Consider the following 19,130-nt stretch of genomic DNA (forward strand, 5'->3'; position numbering starts at 1 on the left):
CAGTTTCAGATATGTATGCAAGTAACAATACCAATTCTTCTAAAGGAACAGCACTGACTAGAAAAAGTAAAGGTGAAGGGGTGGGGGATTCCCCCTCTACTATATTTACAGTTTTTTGGTCTCCAGGGAACACCAAACCCAGATGCTCCTGGATGTAAGCTTAGCAACTGCGGCTGAGGCTGCTGAGTAGGGGGTTGGGGAACTCTCCCGGCCTACTACAGAAACGACCAGCAGGGAGATGGCTGCTGCTGACGCTCAGGGCTTTTTAATTTTTTTTTCTTTTCTAAATGAAACTGTTTGCAGAATCCCTACAGTGACTTGCATTCTTCCCCACCCTCATTCCCTGGAGGAATTCTTCCCTTGGAGTGGCATGACTGAATTCTCCATTTCCCTTCCCCCGCCCCCCTGCCTTTCCCAGTGCCTGTTTGGCCCCACGGTGGCACCAGAAGGGACAGCCTCCACCTCACTGGCACATGCAGATCCAGCACTTTGTGCTGGGCTAAGAATAGAATCTGCAGTCACCACAGCAGCAAGATCCCAGCTCAGAAGAGACTGGACTTGGCCCCTCCCCATAGGCACTGTACCCCACAGGGTAATAGGCACCGAGGGGAATCTCTGCATGACCAGTACTGCAGACTTCAGCTTTCAACACCCATGGCAGCCTCTGGACTGGAGGGCAACCGAATAAAAGAAACCAAAATACTAAGGAAGCTTCAGGGGAGGTGGGGGAGTTTCTATCTGCAACCCTCTGGTTGAAGAGAGGAGGGAGTGGTGGTTAAGCATAAGCCTGGGGCAGTATTTTTCTGCTGCAAGGAAGCAGGGACGCATTTGAGCTCCCCCTGCTTCCAAGCATAAAGTACCTGACTGAAACCAAGGCAAGAGTAGAGAGGTACTTGGCAGAGCCACTGCTGAGAGCAACTGATAAGCCAAATCCAGGGAAAGACCTGATCCTGGCAGCAGCACTTCCGTCTGGAATTACAGATGTTTCTCTCTGGGGAAGTAGGTAAACTTAAAACTCTCCCTGTCCCTCTCTTCTATCCACAAGGACAGGAAGTGATACAGGCACTTCAAGCATCCGCCCTCTTCTCCGCTGCACAAACTAAAAAGCAAACACATCCCAACCCTCACCCAACCCCTCTACCTCCAGTCCTAGGGGCGGCTACTCCAACCTCTAAAAACAGTTTCTCAGAGGACTGGCCCTTTATCTCTTTCTCACGGGTGCAACCTGGTTATCAGAAGCAGTAGCCACCTCACCACTTTGGGGCAGTAGCCAGGGAACAGGGCTAACAGAAGAACAAGCTAATAAGAAAAGGCCAGTATATTCTTCTAATCTCTTCCAACCTTAAAACTAACAGTGTTTCTTCCAAAACCCCCTAGAACTTGCTCTAAGAAGCTTGATTTCTCTCCAGCAGCTGGAGTTCTGAGGATTCACTTCCTCCCTTCCTACCTGACATAAAAGAGAGCTGTTGTGAAATAGCCAACCCAGAGGCGAGCCCACTGATCCCATCAATCTACTATAAAGAAATGAAGCCCACTCCCTCCCAGGCCACATGGCCCTCACACTCACTTTTCCCTTGCTGGGGGAAGTTCATGGGAGACCCGTTAGTGTAGAGCCCCTCCCCTGAGGAGGGAGAGGGTTTCAGTCCTGAGGCAGCAGGTGCAGGGGGAAGGCCAGTAAAGTTAAAATGGTCGTTTGCCTCCATTTCTGTAGGAGGGGAGAGAAAGGGGAAAAAAATACTAGCGGTTAAACAAGGTTATGTCACCTGAAATATTCTAGAAGTAATGCCCCCACCCTTCCATCTACTTTACTTACCCTTCTCCTATATAAGTACTGGACAGGGCAGAGTGGTGGGGAGAAAAGGGGTTGAAGAAAAAGAGAAGAGGAAGAGGAAATATACTCCTAATCTAGACTTCCCTGGTGGCTCAGACGGTAAAGCGTCTGTCTACAATGCGGGAGACCCGGGTTTGATTTCTGGGTTAGGAAGATCCCTTGGAGAAGGAAATTGCAATCCACTCGAGTACTAATGCCTGGAAAATCCCATGGACAGAGGAGCCTGGTTGGCTACAGTCCATCGGGTCTCAAAGAGTTGGACACGACTGAGTGACTTCACGTTCACGTTCAATCTGGGCAATGACCCTATAGAAAGTATTTTTTTAAAAATCAGCCTTGTAGAGATACAAAGAGTTAGGGAGAAAAACCAAAATAGCTGCCTGGAGGAGTCTTTCCCCAGTATAAGCTCCACCCTTTTAACCCCCAGCCCAGGCTACCCCTCTGTGTTAAGATATTAGCCCTCAATCAAACATTCTCCATCCTTTTTTCTCCCCCTCAATTAAGGTCAGAGTCCCATTCTCAAGGTCTACAGAAGGTTCCCAAAGCCATCTTTTGACAGGAAAGCATGGACATGTTGGCAGAAAACGTATATTTAATACATATCATGTTGTATTATTATAGTTGAGTTAATTTTCATGTTATCCTATCTATAGCCTCAGACATCAGAAGACAGTATAGTTACCTGAGTAAAGGAATTTGAAAAGCACACATTTCAGGAAAGCTGATCATAATGGCAAAATTCAAATCATCAAGTAACACTTCTACTCCTTTTTCATGGGAAATCCTACGCTCTCAAGAACATAGCTCTGAAAAGTGTCAGAGCTGGAAAACTAAAGAACAGTATTTTGTTATGACTACTTCCCCATGTTTTGGTTTTGTGGCTTAAATGTAAAGGGTCACTGAGAGAACTGCTAGGTACTTAAACTGTAAAATGCAGTGGCTCATTGGGGAGAAATATGGTTAAAAAGTTCTTTACCCTCTACTGAATATGAGGTGATATACTAGTAGGAATGCTGATTAGAATAAATTTATCTTTAGCGCTTCCCTGGTGGCTCAGTGGTAAGGAAGCCGCCTGTCACTGTAGGAGACATGGGTTCGATCCTGGGTCCAGGAAGAACTCACATGCCACACAGCAACTAAGCTCATGCGCCACAACTATTGAGCCTGTGCTCTGGAGCCAGGGAGCCAAAATTACTGAAACCCATGAACCCTAGAGCCTGTGCACCAAAATGAGAAGCCCGCACACTGCAACTACAGAGTAGCCCCCTCTGTACAAAACTACAGAAAAGCCCTTGAAGCAACAAAGACCCAGCATAGCCAAAAATAAATAAATAAATAAATAAATAAAATTATTTTGAGGAACTTTAGTGGTTAAGAATCTGCCTGCCAATGCAGGGGACATGGGTTTGGCCCCTGGTCTAGGAAGAACCCACATGCAGTGGAGCAACTTGGCCCGTGCCCCATAACTACTGAGCGTGACCGCCCCAGAGTCTGTGCTCCACAAGAGAAGCCACCGCATGAGAAGCCCACACACTACAACAAGGACTAGCCACCGCTCGCTGCAACTGAACAAAGTCAGTGTGTGGCAACTAAGACCCAGTATAGCCGAAAATAAATAGATCTTCATAAAAATTAAACAAACAATTTTTTTTTAAAGAGTAAATTTACCTTTGATAGAGCAAAGAGAAAAAGGAAGAAAGATAGGAAACAGAAGCTAGGATTATTGGCAAAGTCTGACACATCAATCAGATTCTTAGGATATACTAGCACATACTAATTTGACCTGTGAGAGACATGATCTGTTGTGATACAGAAAAAGCAACTCCTCTGGTTACTACATTTTGAAAAAGGACAGAAGAATTCAGGTAGAAAGATTTATCAAGCTCCCAAGATGAAATAATAAGCAGACCTAGGTTATGTGTGTTTTTTAATATATAATTTTATTTATTTATGGCTGTGCTGGGTCTTCATTGGTGCGAGAAGGCTTTCCCTAGTTGCGGAGAGTGGGGGCTACTCTTTGTTGCAGGCCCTAGAGCACGCAGATTTCAACAGTTGTGGCATACGGGCTTAGTTGCTCTGCAGCATGTGCAATCTTCCTGGACCAGGATTGAACCCATGTCCTCTGCACAGGCAGATGGAATCTTATCCACTGTGCCACCTGGGAAGTCCTAGGTTACAGTTTTTGTTTTGTTTTTATTCGGTTGTGCATGTGGGATCTAGGTCCCTGACTAGGGGTCAAATCTGGGAGCACAGAGTCTTAACCACTGGACCACCAGGGTGAAGTCCCCTAGGTGAGGTTTTTTTTTTAATAACTTCTTAAAAAAATAAAATAACCAGAAGTAAAGCTTTTTAAAGAATGAATAAATTAGTTAAGAATATTTAAGACCACTGCCCAAGGTTTGTAAGAACCATATTCTTGAACATGCTAGATAATACAAATCGGCCACCATTAGGTGAACCTAAGAACCTGAGCATGAAACAAAAACCCAATATAGCATATGGTATGATAGCTATAAGATTTTCCATGCTTAATACTGTAATTGTCTCCACCTTCATCAATTTTAACTAGAATTTGAAAAATAAAAGCCAATGTATTTTGTCAATTTAAGGAACGAAAAGTTTTTAGGATAAACTTATTTTCCATACAGGATTTCCATCTTCATTCTAAAATAAGCAGCAGATCCAAACTTGCTAGGCATCAATGAAGAAACTGGGTCCCTACAGAGAAGACCTCAGGGCCCTCCAAGATTTCCCTATAGTTAAAGGCCACTCCTTAGCACTAACAGTCTGATAAATAAGCATTGTGAGAATAGTGATCCTTCCAAAATGAAAGACATTAAGGAAGAAAAGTTCATCCTCTATCTCCTAGGTTGCATGCATGCTCAGTCACTAAGTCATGTCCAACTCTTTGGGACCCCATGGATTGTCGATCCCGTAGACTATAGCACCAGGCTCCTCGGTTCATCAGGGGATTTCCCAGGCAGAAATACTGGAGTAGATTACCATTTCCTTCTCCAGGGATTTTCCCAGGGATCAAACCCACATCTCCTGCATTGGCAGGCAGGTTCTGAGCCACCTGGGAAAGCGTACATCACAGGGAATTCCCTGCTTGTCTAGTGGTTAGGACTCGGTACTTTCACTACTGGGGCCTGGGTTCAATCCCTGGTCGGGGAACTAAGATCCCTCCAGCCAGGTAGTACAGCCAAAATAATAATAAACAAAGCTATAAACAAACTTACATCACAGAGAGGATATTCAGTAATTCATTATACAAGTCTAGAAATGCTATGCTTGATAATCAGATGACAGCCAATCTCATCTGATCCCCACCTCTCCACTCCTCCAGTTTTATGCACAGCCACATATCTGCTGGGGTGTGTGAGACACACATCTTCTCTCCTATATCTGCTGGACTATATTCTCCCACTCAATGATAGGCCAGTTAGTTGTCCTTTTTCTGTTTGAATCCATGAGGAAACTAGTGACTTTTTCATCTCTGCTAGTCTGGGACAGTATACCATTTCCTGTCTCACAAATTATATACTAATAAGCATAAACAGGGAGAAAGAAATGCCAACCCACTCCAGTATTCTTGCCTAGAGAATCCTGTGGACAGAGGAACCTAGTGGGCTGCTGTCCATAGGGTCACACAAAGTGGAACATGACTGAAGTGACTTAGCATGAATGCATGCATTGGAGAAGGAAATGGCAACCCACTCCAGTATTCTTGCCTGGAGAATCCCAGGGACAGAGGAGCCTGGTGGGCTGCCGTCTATAGGGTCGCACAGAGTTGGACACTACTGAAGCGACTTAGCAGCAGCAGCAAGCATAAATGGATGGCTTATAGAAATCAGATAAGTAAAAGGAATGAGAAGTGATCTAGTGCCTGAGGTCTATTTCCCCAGCAGCCTCTACTGAGGGGTCACCAGTACCACAATCACTTCATTTATAAGAAACTTCCTAGAAAGAAACATAAAATACTCTGTGCTGTGCAGTGAGATCAGTGGAACAACAGTGGGCTTTAGGTACTAATTCCAGCTCTACTACCACTAGCTGTGTGACCTTGACAAGTTACTTTAAAACCATTACTATTTTACTACTATGAGAGATATTACAAAAGCAGGGATGATCCTGCCAGCCAGACTCACTGTATACTTTTGTGGTTCAGCGCGCAATCGTGTCCAACTCTTTGCAACCCCATGGACTGCAGCATGCCAGGCTTCCCTGTCCTTCACTATCTCCCAGTTTGTTCAAATTCATGTCCATTGAGTCAGTGACGCCATCCAACCATCTCATCCTCTGTCACCTGCTTCTCCTCCTGCCTTCAATCTTTCCCAGCATCAGGGTCTTTTCCAATGAGTTGGCTCTTTGCATCAGGTGGCCAAAGTTTTGGAGCTTCAGCCTCAGCATCAGTCCTTCCAATGAATATTCAGAGTTGATTTCCTTTAGGATTGACTGGTTTGATCTCTGCTATCCAAAGGACTCTCAAGAGTCTTCTCCAGTACCACAACTCGAAAGCATCAATTCTTCGCTGCTCAGCCTTCTTTACGGTCCAACTCTCACATCCGTACACAACTACTGGAAAAACCAGAGCTTTGACTATATGGGCCTTTGTGTCAGCAAAGTGATGTCTCTGCTTTTTAATATGCTGTCTAGGTTTGTCATAGCTTTTCTTCCAAGGAGCAAGCGCCTTTTAATTTCAGACGTCACTTAAATATGGCACCACAGTACAGGAATGCAAAGAAAATGTGGGCAGGTACTCTCAGCAATAAAATCAGAGGTATTTTATTTTAACCTTTCTACCCAAGATGATTTTCACGATGAGGCCTGAAGGTAAATCATGTCTTCCCATCTAGAGCTAATGAGAACAGTAAAGCAAAGGAGAGTGTCTCCCTTTGAACTAACAGGATTTTGGCCAAATAAAAAAAGGAAATCAGTTAGTGCCCAACTCCCAGAATAGTAGACATCTCTCCTGACCAGGAAGTACAATCAGGCCAGCACCCAGCCCAGTCCCAGTACTATGTAAATGGATCTCTTAAGAGCCTTTAAGCTTCATTTATAAGAGTTAAAGGAGGGACACTGCCCCTTAAGCTTGAGGCAGTAAAGCTCTTGCCACATGGCCAAACAGCCTGCTCTTTCTCTCAGTTGCAACTGAAGAGGTACTACTCTGTGGACCTGTGACACGGCTTTAACAGAAAAAGGCTGACAATGCACAAAGTATTGAAATAAACATTGCAAATTTCAACACTGTTGCAGGTGCCCTGACCAACACCAACACTCAGACCTCTGAGGCTACCTACCCCCAAACAAGACACATCAACACCACCCAGCTGGACCCTTGAGCAATGCCTGCACCTTTTTGCTTCATTCTTCCCATACAGAATGCTAAAATTCCAGAGAGATTTCTAATATGGGGGCCTAGGAAGAGATTTCAAACACCTGTCTTTACTAAACGGTGAATGTAAATCTTGCAGTATAGTAAATAAATCATATGACTACATTTTAGATTTGTAATGGTGCATGTTATGATATTTCTGAACACTGAATATCTCTGGATTCACCCACCATACTCTAATACAGTGGTTCCCAACCAGGGGACATTTAGTTATGGAGAAAGGTATATGCTATTGGTATCTAAGAAATCGACATTGGGGATGCTCCTAATGATCATGTAATACACAAGACAACCCACCACAACAAAGGATTATTTAGCTCTTGCTCAAGGTTGAAAAACTCTGCTCTAATACAAAAGCAGCCTCATTTCCCATTCCTATCCTATTCTCTGGGGAAGATCCAAAAGTTCTCACTATTCCCAATGCCTGATGCTGCAAACAAGGATGACTTGCCTTTCAAATCTAAAAACCCCTTCCCTGGCTAGGCTGTCTTCCTCCACCAATAGAGTTACAAGTGTCAAGCCACAAAATCAACATGCCTTCTTCTCCTGTCAGGATAGTCCATTTTGACAGCACTGGTAACTGACTTCCCTTGGAATGCTGACTCAGACTATAGCCATACTGACTGAGGATCATTCTCTTATAATGTCCTTTCCTTAACCTCCCTTTTCTAGTCAGGACAGCGAGGCAGAAGGAAGATGAAAGAAGGAAGGTTATTATACTAAGGAAAGCTATTCAAAGACAATTGCCATGTCCAAGCTGCACAGAACACAAAGATGATTGTTCTCTGTTCTTATTTCTTCTATACCATGTAGGGTCTAGGGGGCCCAGGTGGCGCAGTGGTAAAGAATCCACCTGCCAGTTCAAGAGTTAGTCATGGGTTCAATCTCTGGGTTGGGAAGATCCCCTGGAGTAGGAAATGGCAACCCACTCCAGTATTGCATGGAAAACCCCATGAACTTCGAGAGCCCGGCGGGCTACAGTCCACGGGGTCACAAAGAATCAGACAAGACTGACGACTGAGCACACATGTAGGTTCTACAGCATCAACCAGGTATTAGTTCTACCATTATATCTCCAGCACTTAATTTAGTGCTGAGTACATAAAAAAATGAAAGGAAATATTTGTTGAACCTGTAGATTAAGCAAATGAATGAATAAACCTATCTTTTCGTGTTACTATCAATTTACTCATCCAATATAGAATAGGTTTTTTGCTCCTACCATTCTCAGAGAATAGTAGGAACACAAAAAATTCAGTTTCATTGTTCATAGAGGTAACTCTTCTAGAGGGAAGAAAGGCCCCAAATCTTGACATATTTTAGACAGATGTCTCATGCAGAAAATAAGGCCTAGAAACAGGGAAGAATGATTTAACTGAACACTCAAGGTATACAGCAGGTTTTAAAATCTTTGGTGACTGAATAAAGGAACCACATACCAACAATCTAGGCTAGGTTTCTGCCACTGCTCTGGTCACTTCACCAGAGAACTGGAAATGCCTTTAAAATTGCAGGACATTAAAAGCCACACTCCAGAGGCTGTAACAAGGTTATTTCCCTTTCAAGCTCTGTTTCTCAATTTCAGCTCTAACAGTCAGACTTCACCCCTTTCTTCAAAAAACAAACAAACAAACAAAAAAACACCTGAGCTGAGAAGGCAGGGTAAAGATCCCGTTTAGTGAAGCAGGTTTTATAAATTTATAATTTTATAGATCAGAATTATGAAAAACAACAAGATGGTGAAAAATGGTCCCTCTGACCCATGTGCAACAATGCTGAGAAAGTATAATCTTGGGCTATGAGGTATATGAGAACATTCATATCCTAAGAAACAAATCCAGAAGATTACTTGCCCCACAAAATCCTCAAGAGTTTTATAAGTCACTCTATGTCATAGGAAATAAAATTTCTGACATTACTGCCTTACTGTACACATCTCACACAAGACTGAGCAGCATACCAGTTATTGGAATAACTTCCACATTATTTTAACTATTTTATTATTTTAGTAAAAGAATATAGCAGACCTCTTCAGAGGTGAGAAGAAAGGTCAACAGGAGCAAGACACAGTAACCCTAACAAGCTTTGCTTCTCCCTTGGCAACACCCAATTCCAGAACCACAAGACTGCAAGATGAGCCTCGCAGGGCATTCTAGATTTCTGACTGACTCTGAGGTCGGCCCACATAGTTCTCTCTACATCTCAAATTTTCTCCTCTACAGAGAGACTTAAAAAAAAAAAAAAAACCAACAAAGTCAATATTCAGAAATCCACTTCTGAGAGAAAAATACATCCATTTTACAAAAAGGACATGAAAGCTTTACTTCATTCAGTTTTCTGATCAATCACATCGAATGAAGCCACAGCTATCTCAAAAATCAACTTCTCTTAAAGAGTCCAAAGAAACAGGAGTAGTCTTTCTCCTTCCTTTATTGTTTTAATTTCCAACAGGGAAAACCAATTTACTGTTCTGTCAGGCCCGAATCTAGGTAAACAAAGGTTGAAGAAAGGGGAACTTAAAAATCAGTGTCAAGTCAACCCTGTCAGAAAGCAACTCAAAGGAGCCAACCAGTCAAGCAGAGGGGCAAAAAAAAAGGACAATGACACTGAACTTGTTTTTACTGTTTCCAGAATATCAACTCCAACAGCCCCAGTAAAAAGAGCAATGCTGCTATCCTAACAGTGATGATGCCGCTGTCACATCATCATATATGTCTACCAGGTCCTATCCTGGACCTTTAATATAAGAATCTACAATTCAGGTGGAAAATACTGAAAAGATTATTTAAATGTTAGGCTTAAGCCATCTTCAGGGTAGTTCAAATGATCTCAATACTTCCATCTCTCAAAATATAAATAAAATCCTGTGGCCAACTCACCTCAAACCAAATCCAGGGTCTAACTAAGTGCCTGGGGGCATAGTACAGAGTCCATCACTGTCCGCTGCAATAAAAATCTCCTGGGATTATCAGGTGGGAGAAAAAGAAAATCTTCGCACAGACACATGACTTTGCATAGAACAGGGGAAAAGGTTACCGCTCTCCATGAATGGTAATAAGAGAGAATGTCTTTTATGAACTGAGGCGTAAGTCATATGATAACTAACTCTCCTAATGAGTTGTTTCTGCAGAAGGTAAACCATCCCTGATGTTAACTAGCAGGCTTCCAACAGGGACTTATTCTTAGGCTAGAATCACCACTGAGGAACAAGCCCACCACCCTCACTCTGCAAATCAGTCCTACCCCAACACATAAATCCCACTCAATTAAATCTTCCCCCTTCCCTCCTCTTCTTCCACATCTCAGAATTAACTTCTTCACAAGCTCACTTGCTCAAGTGGTCTGCAATACAGCAACTGTCATATGTAAGAATATATTTAATATTCATATACACATCTCCAAAAGCCACTCTCATGCCACAAAAGATCCCAAGTCTTCCTGGCTGCTCTTTACACTCAGGGAATTTGCATCACTTGTACTGAAAGTGTAGCCCTGCTGGTGAATGAGTGAGTTTGATTTTCTATGACCTCTAGCTCAGGAGAAAAAAATCCACACAAGGAGACAGAGATGCTTTGGAGGGGGGATTGGGATCAGTGAGGCAACCGCAGTGACTACTTTCAGTTGACAAATTAAGTTTACTAAAAAGGAAAAAAAAAAAAAAAGTCGAAAGAAAGGACTCTCAGACCACATGGTTGGCAGGATCCAAGCTTGCCTGAAGGCCTCAGAAATTGAAACCAAATCTGATTAAAATGGACATTTCAAAACAACAAGAGACGCAGCAGCAAACGCACAGCTGCCATTTCCCGGCCACTTCCTGCGGGAGGCTTGGGGGAGGGGCTGTTTGTGTACAGATGGAGGTGGAAGCTATCCCCCCGCATCGCCCCCCGAAGGATGCAAATCTCTCACTCCAACAAATCCTACAAAGGATGACTGCTGATGGCACTGCCTTCCCCTGAAAACTGGGGACCTCAGGAAAGAAAGGGATAATGCGGGATCATCTTTTCTGCCACGGAAATGGGGATCCCCTTAGAGAGGGATCCCGCTTGTTAAGGGTTCCCTCTTTATTCTTCCCTCCGGCCCCTAAGCCCAGCTCAAATCCGGACGCCTCAGCACCGGCCCTACCAACCCCCATCCTTGGAGTGGGGGATTCTCCCTGGACTCGAGGGCCCCAAGCCAAGCACAGCTTCACTCCAGCAGGGCTCGCTCCTGCTCGCCAAGCTCAAGAGAACGTGCACCCACCCCTCCACTCCGCCAAGGAGACACCCCGAGACCCCTGGAAAGCCCTTAACCTCCACTCACCGTTGCCAAAACGCCCCAACCCCCACAAACGGAGTGTGTAACCCGTCCAGGGAACCCCCTCACCTACCCTTCGCACTCGGGTAATCCCCACCCCTTCTGAAGAGGTGGAGCCCCTCCCGGGGATTCCACCCTGAGTCCCCCACAGGAGTCATCTCCACCAGCCAGGAGGCTTCTCCGCCTCCTCCTCGCAGCCTCCGCCGTCGCCGGGAGCCTCCACAGCTCCTCTCGCTCCCGCCCCCGCCGCCCCATCCCGGGTCTACATCAGGCCGGCCAGCCCCCTTTTCCTTCCAGCCCCCTGGGCGGAAAGACCCCCGCCCAGGGCTGGGTCCTAACTAGAAAGTCGGCGTCTCTCCCCACGACTTCCCCGCAAGGCTGTAGGCGGTTCCAGAGCCTCCGTTCCCTGAGGGAAACCTGGGATGAAAGCGGGGCTCCCTCCCCTCAGGCCCCCAGCCACATTCCCAACAGACCTGAGGCGGCGGCGTCCAGCCAGGCTCGGGGCTTGTCTCTCCCCGGGGGACGGGCGGTTCACATGGCCGCGCTCCGGGCGCCAGGAGGGGAGGGGAACGCGGGGGAGGGGGTCTGGGGTCCGGGAAGGGGGAGGGGGACGCGGCTCAACCGCGGGGCCCGAGCGGAGCCAACATGGCCGGCGGGGGAGGAGTGAGCCGAAGCCGGAGGGGGCGGGGAAGCTGCGGTCGCAAGAGAGCCGCCTTTCGCCGCCGGGTCCTAGCGCCGGGCATCCCGGCTCCCTGACCCGGATCTGGGTCCTAGCGCCGCGGCGTCACCCTAGCTTACCCGTAAGCTACCTCTGCACTGTTTCATTGTGGGCGGTAGTCCCGCATCACGTTGAGCATACTGAAAGGCGTGCCCTGAACCCAAGGTTAACCTCAAAGACTACACCAAATTTCTAGGACGAAGACATGTGCCAGTCCCCTAAGGGGGGGCGGGGCGGGAGATAGGAGAGGGAGATCATTTCGGGGGCAGCTATTTCCCATGATAAGTAGTGGAAAAGTGGAAGTGCAGAAGCGGAAAGGTTAGAAAAAATGCAATCCTGGTAAAGAGGTGGAAGAAGGCAAGCTCCATCTGCTGCCCACTCACCTGCCCCGTGGATGGCAGCCCGGTCCTGCCTGTATCACCAATTTCCCGGCGACATCAGCAGGACCCTGAGGGTCAGGAAGATTCCTGTGGGTAAGAAAAGGAAACTTGAGACGAGAAAGGGAAGGCCAGAGTCTAGCCTAAATCTGGTCAGAGGGACAGGGGAGTAACAGGAAAACTGACCAGCAAATAAGGTGCCCCAAATCACCACTTTTTATATAGTTCCAGTACTTTTTCTGATAGCGCTATATGTGAAAACTTCTGAGAGAAGGAAGGAAAAATCTAGTAGAGCACTAGAGATTAGCTATCACCTAAAATGTCTATTGCAGAGGCCCAGAATGGAGAACAATGTCATATGTGATGTTAGAATTTAGAGAATTTCTAGTTCAATCTTCTCTTGTTAGATGAAGAAATTATGGCCTGAAGGGAGTAACCAACTCATTCAAGGTCAAACAGTGGATAAAATGTGACCAGAAACCAGGTTTTTTTTTCCTTGCAACTCAACAGACTTTGCAGGCATCAAGATAATTCCTATTCAATTCATTGCAATGCAGTTCTACAAACAACTGCCTAACTGTGCAAAACTCAGGCTGAATTCTCTGGAAGAGGAACAGTTTCAGAGTGGGGATGATGAAACTCTGGCAGGTTGCGGGGGTCAACAAATACTTTTTTCCTCTGGGAGTCTGGGGAGGAAGAAGATCTGAAAACTGGGTGGGACCAGAGTAAGGCAGGACCAAATCCATCAGTCTAGATTGGATTTTCTTACTCCACAGAGAAGTGAGTTCTTCCTGTGTTTTGACAGACTTCATTCACCACAACAAATAAATGGCTCAGAAAAGCTAAGAAGGAAGTGAACTTCAGCAAAGCTCAAAGTGTGTAGGCCAGAGACAGGTTGAGGAGGTTAGGAGGATGTCTCTCCTCCTGAAAAAAATAGGTTGTCAGCAGGAAGGAGCAGACAGAAATCAAAATCCTTTTCTCCTCCACGACTCAATAACAAATTTATAGGGTCACCTTGAATAAAAAATCAAGACCCCTAAAAGCCTACTAACTTCAAGTCTCTGGGTAAATAGGGATCACACTCAGGGTAGAGGGAGGGTCCCTTCTGGTGAAAGGAAGGACCCAGCAAACTTCTGCCTAGGAATGCCTCCGCCATCCCCCAAATAAAGACAAGTGAAGAAGAGAGCTCAGGGCATGGAACTGGCTTCCTAAAGGGACAAGAGAGAGAGCTAGGTATCCTTTTTCTTTTTCTCTTGTTCCTTTTCCAGGGCAGATGAGGGCGAACTTCCTACCTCCCGCCCCCAATCAGTGGGCAGGACAGTAGGAGGCGGGCGGCAGGGGAGGAGCCTGCTCCAGTCAGACGGGTGTAGCCACGCCCCCTCCCCCCCCCCCCCCCACCCACACACACCCACCCGCTGGCTCCACTCCTCTCCGGAAGAGCCGGTTACTCTTGTGCCCCACTGACTGCCCCCACCCCTTCCGAGCCTCAGGCCTAGTCTCCAGGGCAACCCCTAGGACTATCCCAGCCAGGAGCCGTTGGGAAGAAGGGTGTTGGATAGGAAAGGGCTACTCGGGATTAGAAAAGAAAGTGAGGCAGGATCCATTCTTTCCCATCTGATTCAGAAAGACTACAATCACCCTCCTCCTTGAATGAGACCCCTCCTCGTCCCTTCTAATCAGAGGTCTTCCTTGCTCTTTGAGTAAGGATGAGGCTGGGGTGTCAATATGCCAACAGCTGGGTGTTTCCTTCTTGCCAGAAGCCACCCCAAAGAGCAGCTGTGCTTCTCCCCCACATCCAGATGACAGAGGGCAGACTGACCCTTTAGATCCCCAGACATTCCTCAGTCCTATCAGATGTGGACGATTCCTACCCCATCTCTCTTTAGGAAGCTACTAGAAACAGGAAGGGGCAAATGGTCATTTTTTTCAGCAACTTGTGAGAAGAGTAGCTAGAGAATATTCTGAATCTCTAACAAGCCAGGCCAGTGGGCGGGTAATAAAGAGAATGGGGAGGGAGAAATTAGCACCTGCTCTCCCTTTCTCACCCTCCCTGTGTTCCTGCTGTACCACCCTGACTGGGGTCAGCTGCCATAGTGCATGGCTCCACTGAGGAGCCAGAGGGCTGGAGCTCAGAGGGGTAAGAGACAGAAAGCAAGAGACGGCGGATTCGTTTACATCCCTCTACCTCTCCCTCTCCCCGTCCAGGCACTCCTGGAATTCAACCCCAACCACCACTGCTGACCACCCTCTCCTTCATCTCCCATCCCCACCCAGCTCCCTCTCAGCCTGTGAAACATGACTCAAATCCAGATACCCTGTCCCTTCATTCTGGAGTGTGTTGGGGACAGCGGGGAATGGGGAGGGCAAGAAGAAAAGGGGCAGAGCTAAGGTCCCAGCTGGATTTGGACAGAGGGGAATTCTCTAATGGAGATAGGATAATTATCAATATTAAAGACCTCCCTCGCTCTCACTGGCTGAAGGGTTCATATGTTAATAGGGTCTAGTGGGGAGATAGCCTTCAACCTGTTAACCATTCCAACCTGTCCCACTCTCCTCTCCAGGTTAATGGAAAACAGTCTTCTCCCCCCGCATTTTGGGGAGGCCAGATTCTCGCCATCAAAAGGACCTCATCCCTCTTCTCTCCAAATTGGTATGGTCCCCTCAGATTCAGCAGTCTTCTTTCAAACTCTCCAAGGAGCTTATCCAAACTGGTCTCAGAAGAGGATGGGGAAAGACCTAATTTCCTCAGGACTTCTTTTGCATCTGAATAGAAAAGGCCGGGCTTCCCAGGCCTTCCTCACCACCCCCAACACCCTTAGAGACTTAGTCCTAGCCCTTCATCCACTGTTCTCCAACAGCCCCTTAAGCCCAGAATCACAAGATTCTGGGTGGCCACCCCCCACCATTCCCTGGCTCTGGGGTAAGAGCTGTCTTAGGCGCCACTGGCCCACCCCAAGCTTAGAAGGGCCCTTCCCACCTGGGTTGGTGCTGAGATCGCACCCCCTAAGTCTCGGAGAAATGACGTATGGTGAGGGCTTCAGGAAAGCTTTAGATGAGAGTTAGTTGAACTTGAATGGCTAAACGGAGCAGGGCCTGAAAGTGACTCTAGGCTATGATAACCCCTACCCTCCTTACTACGGGGAAGGAGAGGAGTTGGGGTGACGGTTATTCCCCCTCCCATTGGAGGTTAGGATGGCGTGGGAAAGCGATGGTTCCACAGGGGAGGAAGCGATATCCAGACCAAGGGAGATTTTTCTGGCGAGGAAGGCGCGGGGGAGGGGGAGATCCTGGGTCCAGAATAGGAGGGGTACCCGGGAGAGGTTGGCCGAAAGGCGTGAGACGCCTCCGGATTCCGGTCGCAGAGGACAGGGGAGAAATGCGCGAGTAGATAGTGCGGGGGAGAGAGGAAGGGCAGCTCCCGCAGCGGGAGGATCAGATCCTGAGTCCCGGGCAGCGCGGATCCCGGGTAGAAGACTGCAGGGGCGGCCCGCCGGGGGACTCCGGGACCGGACGTAGGTGCCAGGCCTCACCTGGAGCAGGGCCGGGCGGTAGCGGCAGCGCAGGTGGCCGAGCCGGGCGGCGGCGGCGCCTCCTCCCCCAGCCCTGGGCCGCCGGCGGGGCGGGGGGGCGGGGGGGGGGGAGGTAGCACTTAAAGGGGCAGGAGCTACTGGGGTAGGGACAAGCGCTCGGGTAGGGCTGTCGCGAAGAATCCGCTGGGGGAGGGGGAAGCCGCTGGCGTCTCCTAGGGGCCAGAACCAGGAAGAATCCCAGATGGAGGAAGAGAACAGATCCCCAGGAAGAAGAGACAGAAACTTCTGCGGTGAAGTGGGGGATGGTGGTGGGTTAGAACTGGAGGACCTGGGATAGCTCTACCCGCGCTCCGGGAGACACCGGCCGAGATCTCTTCACAAAGGAGGGCCAGGAAGGCAGTGAGAGTCACAAGGACTCCGGAGGAATAGAGAGGTGTCCGAGAGGAAACTCACGGCCGAGCCTGCTGCGGGTAACGCACAGCGGCCCTACTAGGTGAACAGGTTCAACTCCTCGGAAGCTCAAGCCCTACCGCTGCGGGGAGACGCAGCCTCCTTCCCCCGGCACTACCCAAGTGTAAAAGCTTCTGGAATCAGGAAGCCACGAGGGCAAAGACCTCCTAGGCCTTTCAATCTCAGTCTTGCCTCTCCCTGTCTCTCAGTGACTGGAGCGTGGGGGGCCGCCAGTAGCTGCGCTGATGAAGCTGATGTGGGACCGTGAGAATCGGCTTTATTCTAGTTCAGTTTTCCCCCAACCACCGCCACCCTTGCAGCAACCTCTGGGGCAACAGGAAGCAGCTGCTCAGTGCAGCCCCCACCTGGTGGTGGGTCGGGGTGGGGGAGGAAAGAAGACAGGGACTTAAAAAGGCCTGGGAAAAAATAGAGGGAGAGGCACCTTAAAAATTCTCCAACGTGACCAGAAGTGGGCTTTACTTTAAAGGGGAGGCCACCAATGAGTGCTGTAAAATATTTCTTGAATCCCAGCAGCTTAATGGGGAGGCACAAGGGACTGGGGGGTTGAAGGGGCGGGAGTGGGGCGGGGAGGAAGCCCCCACTTAAGGGGCAGTCCAGGCTCTTCCCTGAGGCTGGTGCTTGCCAACGCTGACGATCCCTTGGTCAGCAGCCTCACCAGCTGAGTCCTGTGCCCCTATAGTCTGGTTTCCCCTCCTTCTCCCCCCAGAAGAGCAAAGGTTAGGCCCCACCCCTGCTGAGTCAGCCAGGGAGGAAGGTAGGCATCCCTCAGGCCTTCCCGGGGGCTGGTCCTCATACTTACTCATGTCAGGCTGGCAGGGCTCCAGGGCTGGGACCACCAGCTCCTCACTGTCCTTGGTTCCCCCTTCACGTGCAGGCTGGTGTTAGATCCTCCCAAACTATGAGCTGGGAACTAGCACGAATCAAAAAGCCAATGTATGCTTCCTGCGAACCACAGCCTGAACTGCTGTAGGGTGATGTCCCTGTGTGACAGACTGGGGTGGGGAGGGAGGAGGGAGGGGCGGGGCTTTCTCTGGGTGGAGAGGGAGGAGGCGGTGAGGACAGGGCCGAACCAGGAGAAATATGGAGGAAGGTTAGATCTGTGTTGACACCCTAGTGGCGTGGTACCAGGAGTGGTGAAGGGGGAAGGAAATAAATAGTTGCAGCTAGTGAGGAGAAGGTTCTCGATGAATGCTAAGAGACAGAAATGTGTGGGGGGAGGGGTAGAAGTATGGGAGAAACCACCTTTAGAATCACAGTTCCTAGGTCTTTCTGCATCTAGATAACATGGGAAAACAGAGCAGAGAGGGTGGACCCGTAGCTCGGGGACTTCTGTGTCAGCTTCTTACCCATTCCAGAGTCAAAACCTAGAGGATGTGCCCACACCCCCATAACTCAGCATTTCCCCAAATCCAGGCTTTCCTAGAGGCAAACTACTGAGCACAGGCGGCTCATGGGCTCCACCTTCCGGCCAAACCGCGACACAGGACAGGCTGGTGCCAAGGACGTCAGAGGCAGATGGGAGGTAACTTAAAGGCCCCTACTCCACCCCTGGCACCTCTCCCAGGGCCCCTCCCCAACCTTCAGCCCCCAGGGGCCTCTGAATTGGGATCTCAGTTTATCCTGCCCTGCTTTTACCCAACTTGAAAGCCTCAGGGTGGAGCTTATAGATTCAGCCTCCTCCTTAGGACAAAACCCCCAGCTGGTATGTAAACAGTCATTAGCAAAGAACCATATCCCAGCAAATGGCCTTCATGGATTTCAAAATGGTGAGATCAGTTCTTGCAGAGCCTTCAGTCCTACCACCAGAGGGCAGATGGGTCTGGGTCTGGGCCTACAAAAAAATATCGAAGGGAACACCTAAGGGGCACCAAATCCAACCTTGCACTTTAACAGGCACTTGTTAGGTGGCTGTTCTTGTAATCCTTGCCTAAATGAAGCCTAAAATGAAGGGAAGATTGTCTACATTCCATTATTTAGCTCAGAAACTCAAGCCCAACAACCCTGAAAATTACCTCTTAAAACAATTTATTTTGGCCACACCACAGGGTATGTGGACCTTAGTTCCCCAACCTGGGACAGAACTTGCACCCCCTACAGTGGTAGGGGTCAACTGCTGGACCACCAGGGAAGTCTCTGAAAATTACTCTTCCTGTAACATTTTTTCCCCAATTTTCTTAAGGAATTTTAGCAAACCTCAAAATAGGCCTTAAGGAACTTTATATTCTGCATTGCCGCAAGGAATCAGACATACAAGTCTTGCCCAGAATATGTTAGGAGGTAGTAGTCAGGGACACCTTCTGAAAAAAATGGTGGTAATAGAAGACAGCCCTTTTGACTCAGTCTTAATCCCTCAGAACATGCATCATTTCCAAAAAATTTAATTCACTGACTGATCTGTGCCTTCTCTTAGAATAGCAGTGATTTCTAAACCCATTTTCCCCAAAATGTTCTAAAAATTCTTTTGCTTTTTAAAAAAGTAGGACTGCACTACATATTTAAGAAGCAAAACTCAACT

The 19,130-nt window shown here is 48.0% G+C and overlaps 1 protein-coding gene and 1 long non-coding RNA gene across 5 annotated transcripts in view; one reads left to right on the plus strand and one right to left on the minus strand.

Annotated features, from left to right (window-relative positions):
• The window catches only part of BAZ2A (bromodomain adjacent to zinc finger domain 2A), a 35,002-nt gene extending 17,414 nt beyond the window's left edge, over positions 1-17,588 (minus strand). For 2 of the 4 annotated variants that reach the window (XM_027542248.1, XM_027542251.1), the window contains exons 1-3: positions 17,415-17,588; positions 12,621-12,704; positions 1,568-1,705 (exon numbers count right to left, since the gene is read on the minus strand). In XM_027542248.1, the coding sequence (XP_027398049.1) occupies positions 1,568-1,703 (136 nt within the window). In that variant the 5' untranslated portion in view covers positions 1,704-1,705; positions 12,621-12,704; positions 17,415-17,588. Of the gene's footprint in view, positions 1-1,567; positions 1,706-11,992; positions 12,129-12,620; positions 12,705-16,144; positions 16,203-17,414 lie in introns of those variants that run through there. The other 2 variants (XM_027542250.1, XM_027542249.1) reach the window with 2 other exon arrangements.
• Positions 16,017-19,004, plus strand: LOC113892844. The gene is made up of 2 exons (XR_003511145.1): positions 16,017-16,126; positions 18,029-19,004. It is a non-coding gene; the product is annotated as an uncharacterized LOC113892844 (long non-coding RNA).
• The last annotated feature ends 126 nt before the right edge of the window (positions 19,005-19,130 follow it).

The sequence above is a fragment of the Bos indicus x Bos taurus genome, chromosome 5, assembly GCF_003369695.1.
Source record: "Bos indicus x Bos taurus breed Angus x Brahman F1 hybrid chromosome 5, Bos_hybrid_MaternalHap_v2.0, whole genome shotgun sequence".
NCBI lineage: Eukaryota > Metazoa > Chordata > Mammalia > Artiodactyla > Bovidae > Bos > Bos indicus x Bos taurus.